Genomic DNA, 6,724 nt, shown 5'->3' on the forward strand with positions numbered 1-6,724 from the left:
TGCCTCTCTACCTCTCTTTCCTCCTTTAAGACGCTCCTTAAAACCTACCTCTGTTTTTGATCACCTGTCCTAACTTCTCCTTATGTGGCTCGGTTTCAATTTTTTTTTGTCTTATAACATTCCTGTGAAGCATCTTGGGACTTTTTACTCGTTAAAGGCGCTATATAAATACAAGTTGTTGTTGTTGAGATTGAGCAACTATTTAGTTATCATCATTTTATTAATGAAAGCAAGAAGCAGCCTTTATCTCCTTAAATAATAAATAGGTGCAGCTTAATCATACAAAAAGTGCATTTTTTTTTTACGAAATCATAAATTATGCAAAATATAAATTACAAAGAATAAATATGCATCTTGCTCGTTAGGAAAATACATCACTTATATTTTACATAAATTACAAGCCTGCTTATTGGAGATTTTATCAAGTCTCGAACCTATCAGTGCATTTACACAACAAGTGGAGAGTGAATTGTCCTCAAGTTTATTTTAAGTTCAGCGTCGCTAGCAAGGCCGGCATTTATTGTCCAGGCCTAGTTGCCCCTTGAGAAGATGGCATGTTTTGTAAAAATATATCTGAGCGGGCAGTTGAGAGTTAACAGCGGCGGTGTGGGACCGAAGTCACATATAGGCCCAGACCCAGTAATGATGGTAGGTTTCCTTCCCTAAAGAACATGCTTTACAGCCAATGAACTACTTTTTTGGAGTGTAGTCGCTGTTGTAATGTAGGAAACGGACAGCAAGCTCCCGCAAACAGCAGTGTGATAATGAACAGATAAACTGTTTTTTGGTTGTGTTGATTGAGGGATAAATATTGGCTCAGGACACCGGGGATAACTCCCCTGCTCTTCTTCGAAATAATGGCCATGGGATCTTTTACATCCACCTGAGAGGGCAGATCGGTTTAACGTCTCATCCAAAAGACAGAACCTCCAACAGTGCAGCGCTCCCTCAGTACTGCGCTGGGAGGGCCGAGTCTCTAGAGTGAGGCTTGAACCCACGACCTTACTGAGAGGCGAGGGTGCTAGCTACTGAGAAAGGGCCTTGAGACACTTGGTGATGTTCATGGTGCAATAGCAATCAAGTTGCTGTTATTGAAACTGGTGGGGCTGGGGAAGGGAGGTTTGCATTTTGTGTTCCCTGTCCGAGAGCTGATGTGACTCCAAGGTCACGTGGCAGCTTTAGCAGCAACAGTGAGAGGAATTTTACGTTGGTGTGTAAATGTACCCTAAATTCAAAGAGGGCATAAACCCTGTAATATAAAGCCACTTCCTCGTCTCGAATATTTTGGACATTAACAGTGATGACTTATCACAATATCTTTCAGATTACAATTAGTTCCAAGGTAGTATTGAATCAAATTCATTGAGCAGTCTTCTAAAGTTTTATAACCAAGAAAAAGGATGTGCAAGATTGCTAGGCAACGTAGTGAGGAGCCTTTGGAAGACTGTCAGGATCTTGCGGCATTCCCACATCCGAGGAGTCGTCAGTGAGCAGTCTCTTGATCCTTCCCTTCTCACCATTTCTCTGCCGCCTGTTCTTGCCCTGGCTCTGTTGCTTGCCCGCTGCAGACAAGTGCTTGCAGGAGCGGGGGCACTTGGAGCTGAACGGCTCGGTGTAGGGAAGTACGTCCTTCTCAGAGGCAGTGTGCACATCTCTTATCACATCCTTAATCAGCTCCTGCCTCTTACTGCCGTACAGAAGCCTCCCCAGATCATGCATCAGTTGCATCTCACTCACCGACCTCCTGAAAATAACACAAATGCACATCTTAGACACCCATATCTGGAAATAAGGCAAATATTGATCTTAGACACACAGATCTGGAAATAAGGGAAGATCGTGTATGGCTAACTTGATTGAATTTTTTGAGGAGGTTACAAGGAGGGCCGATGAGGGTAGTGCGATGATGTAGTTTGATGGATTTTAACAAGACTTTTGATAAGTTCCCACATGGCAGACTGGTCACAAAAGTAAAAGCCTATCGGATCCAAGGCAAAGCGGCAAGTTGGATCCAAAATTGGCTCAGAGGCAGGAAGCAAAGGGTAATGTTCGATGGGTGTTTTTGTGACTGGAAGGCTGTTTCGAGTGGGATACCACAAGGCTCATAGAAACATAGAAACATAGAAAATAGGTGCAGGAGTAGGCCATTCGGCCCTTCGAGCCTGCAGCACCATTCAATATGATCATGGCTGATCATGCAACTTCAGTACCCCATTCCTGCTTTCTCTCCATACCCCTTGATCCCTTTACCCATAAGGGCCACATCTAACTCCCTTTCAAATATATCTAACGAACTGGCCTCAACAACGTCCTGTGGTAGAGAATTCCACAGGTTCACAACTCTCTGAATGAAGAAGTTTCTCCTCATCTCGGTCCTAAATGGCTTACCCCTTGTCCTTTGACTGTGACCCCTGGCTCTGGACTTCCCCAACATCGGGAACATTCTTCCTGCATCCAACCTATCCAATCCCATCAGAATTTTATATGTTTCTATGAGATCCCCTCTCATTCTTCTAAATTCCAGTGAATAGAAGACTAGTCGATCCAGTCCTGCCATCCCGGGAATCAGTCTGGTGAACCTTCGCTGCACTCCCTCAATAACAAGAATGTCCTTCCTCAGATTAGACCAAAACTGTACATAATATTCAAGCTGTGGCCTCACTAAGGCTCTGTACAACTGCAGTAAGACCTCCCTGCTCCTATACTCAAATCCTCTCGCTTTGAAGGCCAACATGCCATTTGCCTTCTTCACCGCCTGCTGTACCTGCATGCCAACTTTTAATGACTGATGTACCATGACACCCAGGTCTCATTTCACCTCCCCTTTTCCTAATCTGTCACCATTCAGATAATATACTGCCTCCCTGTTTTTGCCACCGAAGTGCATAACGTCACATTTATCTACATTATACTGCATCTGCCATGCATTTGCCCACTCAGCTAACCTGTCCAAGTCACCCTGCAGCCTGTTAGTATCCTCCTCACAGCTCACACTGCCACCCAGCTTAGTGTCATCTACAAACTTGGAGATATTACATTCAATTCCTTTGTCTAAATCATTAATGTATATTGTAAATAGCCTGGGGCCCAGCACTGAACCTTACGGTACCCCATTAGTCACTGTCTACCATTCTGAAAAGGACCTGTTTATTCCTACTCTTTGCTTCCTGTCTGCCAACCAGTCCTCTATCCACGTCAATACATTACCCCCAATACCATGTGCTTTAATCTCTTGTGTGGGATCTTGTCAAAAGCCTTTTGAAAGTCCAAATTCACCACATCCACTGGTTCTCCCTTGTCCACTCCACTAGTTACATCCTCAAAAAATTCTAGAAGATTTGTCAAGCATGATTTTCCTTTCATAAAACTATGCTGACTTGGACCGATCCTGTCATTGCTTTCCAAATGCTATTACGTCTTTAATAATTGATTCCAACATTTTCCCCACTACTGATGTCAGGTTAACCGGTCTATAATTTCCTGTTTTCTCTCTCCCTCCTTTTTTAAAAAGTGGGGTTACATTAGCTACCCTCCAATCCATAGGAACTGATCCAGAGTCTATAGAATGTTGAAAAATGACCACCAATGCATCCACTATTTCTCAGGCCACTTCCTTAAGTACTCTGGGATGCAGACTATTGGGCCCTGGGGATTTATCGGCCTTCAATCCCATCAATTTCCTTAACACAATTTCCTGACTAATAAGGATTTCCTTCAGTTCCTCCTTCTCGCTAGACTCTCGGTCCCCTAGTATTTCCGGAAGGTTATTTGTGTCTTCCTTAGTGAACCAAAGTATTTGTTCAATTGATCTGCCATTTCTTTGTTCCCCATTATAAATTCACCTGATTCTGACTGCAAGGGATCTACATTTGTCTTCACTAATTGTTTTCTTTTCACCTATCTATAGAAGCTTTTTCAGTCAGTTTTTATGTTCCCTGCAAGCTTACTCTCATACTCTATTTTCCCCCTCCTAATTAAACCCTTTGTCTGCCTGTGCTGAATTCTAAATTTCTCCCAGTCCTCAGGTTTGCTGCTTTTTCTGGGTTCCTTCCTTTTTGTGGTATATATCAATGATTTGGACTTAAATGTAGGGGTATGATTATGAAGTTTGCAGATGATGCAAAATTGGCTGTGTGGTTGATAATGAAGAAGAAAGCTATAGATTGCAGGAAGATATCAATGAACTGCTCAGATAGGCAGAACAGTGGCAAATGGAATTCAATCCAGGGAAATGTGAGGTAATGCATTTGGGAAGGGCTAACAAGGCAAGGGAATACACATTAAATGGGACAACACTGAGAAGTGTAGAGGAACAAAGGGACCTTGAAGTGCATGTCCACAGATCCCTGAAGGTAGTAGGACAGGTAGATAAGGTGGTTAAGAAGACATACGGAATATTTGCCTTTATTAGCCAAGGCATAGAATTCAAGAACAGGGAGGTTATGCTTGAACTGCATAAAACATTAGTTAGGCCACATCTGGAGTACTGCATGCAGTTCTGGTCACCACATTACAGGAAAGATGTGATTGCACTCGCAAGGGTACAGAGATTTACAAGGATGTTGTATGGACTGGAAAATTTTAGCTATGAGGAACGATTAGTTGGGCTGGGTTTGTTTTCTTTGGACAGAGGAGGCAGAGGGGAGACCTTATTGAAGTGTATAACATTATGAGGGGTCTAGATAGATTGGATAGAAAGGATCTATTTCCCTTAGCAGGGGTTCAATAACCAGGGGCATAGATTTAAAGTAATTAGTAGAAGGTATAGAGGGGATTTGAGGGGAATTTTTTTCACCCAGAGGGTGTTGGGGGTGTGGAACTCACAGCCTGAAAGAGTGATATAGGCAGAAACCCTCACCACATTTTAAAAATACTTGAATGTGCAACTAAAGTGGCGTAACCTACAGGGCTACGGATCAAGAGCTGGAAAGTGGGATTAGGCTGGATAGCTCTTTATCGGCCGGCGTGTACACGATGGGCCGAAATGGCCTCCTTCCGTACTGTAATTTTCTATGATTCTATGATCTCTAAGACAAATATTGATCTTAGACACACAAATCTGGAAATAAGACAAATATTGATTTTAGACACACAAATCTGGAAATAAGACAAATATAGATCTGAGACACATAGATCTGGAAATAAGACAAATATTATCTTAGACACAGATCTGGAAATAAGACAAATATAGATCTTAGACACCAATCTGGAAATAACGCCAATACTAATATTTGAATCTGACCTGTAAGTAAGGAAAATATAGATCTCCTACGCACAGATCTGGAAATAACCAATACAGATCTTAGATACACAATGAGCGATGGTGCAGTATTCATTGAGCGAATATACAATTAAACAAGAATTGTTTGTGATTTTCCTCAAAGGTTTACCTGATTGGTCGGCTCTCCGATACTAAAGCGGTGCACAGGGTGTAGAGAACGATCAAACATTGTGTTTGTGATCGATTTCCGAGCGAGGCCATGCTGAGACTGTAAAAAAAAATCGATTAATAGCTTTCATCAGAGAACTCCAATCAAAGGACCCGTTTAAGAGGTTGACTATCTAACCAAAAGGGCACCGTGCTATCTGGAATGAGATTTAAATAGGTTGTCAGTGAATTGCATCCACTTGCTCAAGTTATAGACAACAAACAACATCAATTCACCGGATCCATTGACGAGGTGCCTTGGAAACTGTTGTAATTTCTCACTTGAAGCGTTGCAACTGTCAGTGTGGTTGAATGCTTTTCAACATCTCAAGGGAACTCAGAACTTTAAAGCCAGGTTGCAATGATCTGTACCACCACCGCCCTCGGTGCCTTCAGAGGCTAAAGGCATTGCATGTTCTGGCAATGTCTTAAAGCTCAAGAACATACGTTGCTACTACAACTGTGCTCCACCCCTGCAATACTCACCAAAATTAGCCTGCTGATGGACTTGCAATCCCTCGCTTGTGTGTGTTGCTGGGACAGCTTGCTCAGATTGCCAGTGACTCATTGTGGGGGTTTTTATATATGGGGTGGGGTGGGGAGGAGGGGAGGGGAGGGGGGTTGGGGGGGGGGGGGGAGATTTTTTCAAGCACTGATCACAGAGCCCATCTAATGTGGACTGTAGATGTCAGACCATCTTGTCTGTCAATCTGACTTGTACATCAGGGCATTGAACTCAGCAGAGTCAGTGCTGTTTCTTATCGCCTGAAATGTGTCATGAGATCTTACAACACAGAAGGGGTTCGGCCCATCGAGCCTGTGGAAAGAGCGGTCCAATTAGTCCCACTCCCCCTGCTCTTCCCCACAGCCCTGCACATCTTTCCTTTTCAAGTATTTATCCAATTCCCTTTTGAAAATTACTATTGAACCTTTCAGGCAGCGCGTTCCAGATCACAACAACTCGCTGCGTAAAAAAATTCTCCTAATCTCCCCTCTGGTTCCGTTGCCAATGACCTTACATCTATATCCTCTGCTTACCGACTCTCCTGCCACTGGAAACAGTTTCTCCCGATCTACTCTATCAAAACCCCTCATAATTTTGAACACCTCATTTAAATGTCACCTTATTCTTCTCTGCTCTAAGGAGAACAACCCCAGCTTCTCCAGTCTCTCCATGTAACTGAAGTCCCTCATCGCTGGTACCATTCTAGTAAATCTCCTCTGCACCTTCTCCAAGGCCTTGACATCCTTCCTAAAGTGCGGTGCCCAGAATTGGGCACAATACTCCAGCTGAGG

The 6,724-nt window shown here is 43.2% G+C and overlaps 1 protein-coding gene across 1 annotated transcript; it reads right to left on the reverse strand.

The window, feature by feature from the left end:
- Positions 1 to 407: 407 nt before the first annotated feature.
- Positions 408 to 5,972, reverse strand: LOC139279466 (parathyroid hormone 4-like). The gene is made up of 3 exons (XM_070898597.1): positions 5,915 to 5,972; positions 5,391 to 5,489; positions 408 to 1,744 (listed from the first exon to the last, which is right to left on the reverse strand). The coding sequence occupies exons 2-3, from the start codon at positions 5,480 to 5,482 to the stop codon at positions 1,414 to 1,416; spliced, it is 423 nt and encodes a 140-aa protein (XP_070754698.1). The 5' UTR covers positions 5,483 to 5,489; positions 5,915 to 5,972; the 3' UTR covers positions 408 to 1,413.
- Between the last annotated feature and the right edge of the window lie 752 nt (positions 5,973 to 6,724).

Source organism: Pristiophorus japonicus, chromosome 14 (genome assembly GCF_044704955.1).
Source record: "Pristiophorus japonicus isolate sPriJap1 chromosome 14, sPriJap1.hap1, whole genome shotgun sequence".
In the NCBI taxonomy this organism is placed as follows: Eukaryota; Metazoa; Chordata; class Chondrichthyes; family Pristiophoridae; genus Pristiophorus; species Pristiophorus japonicus.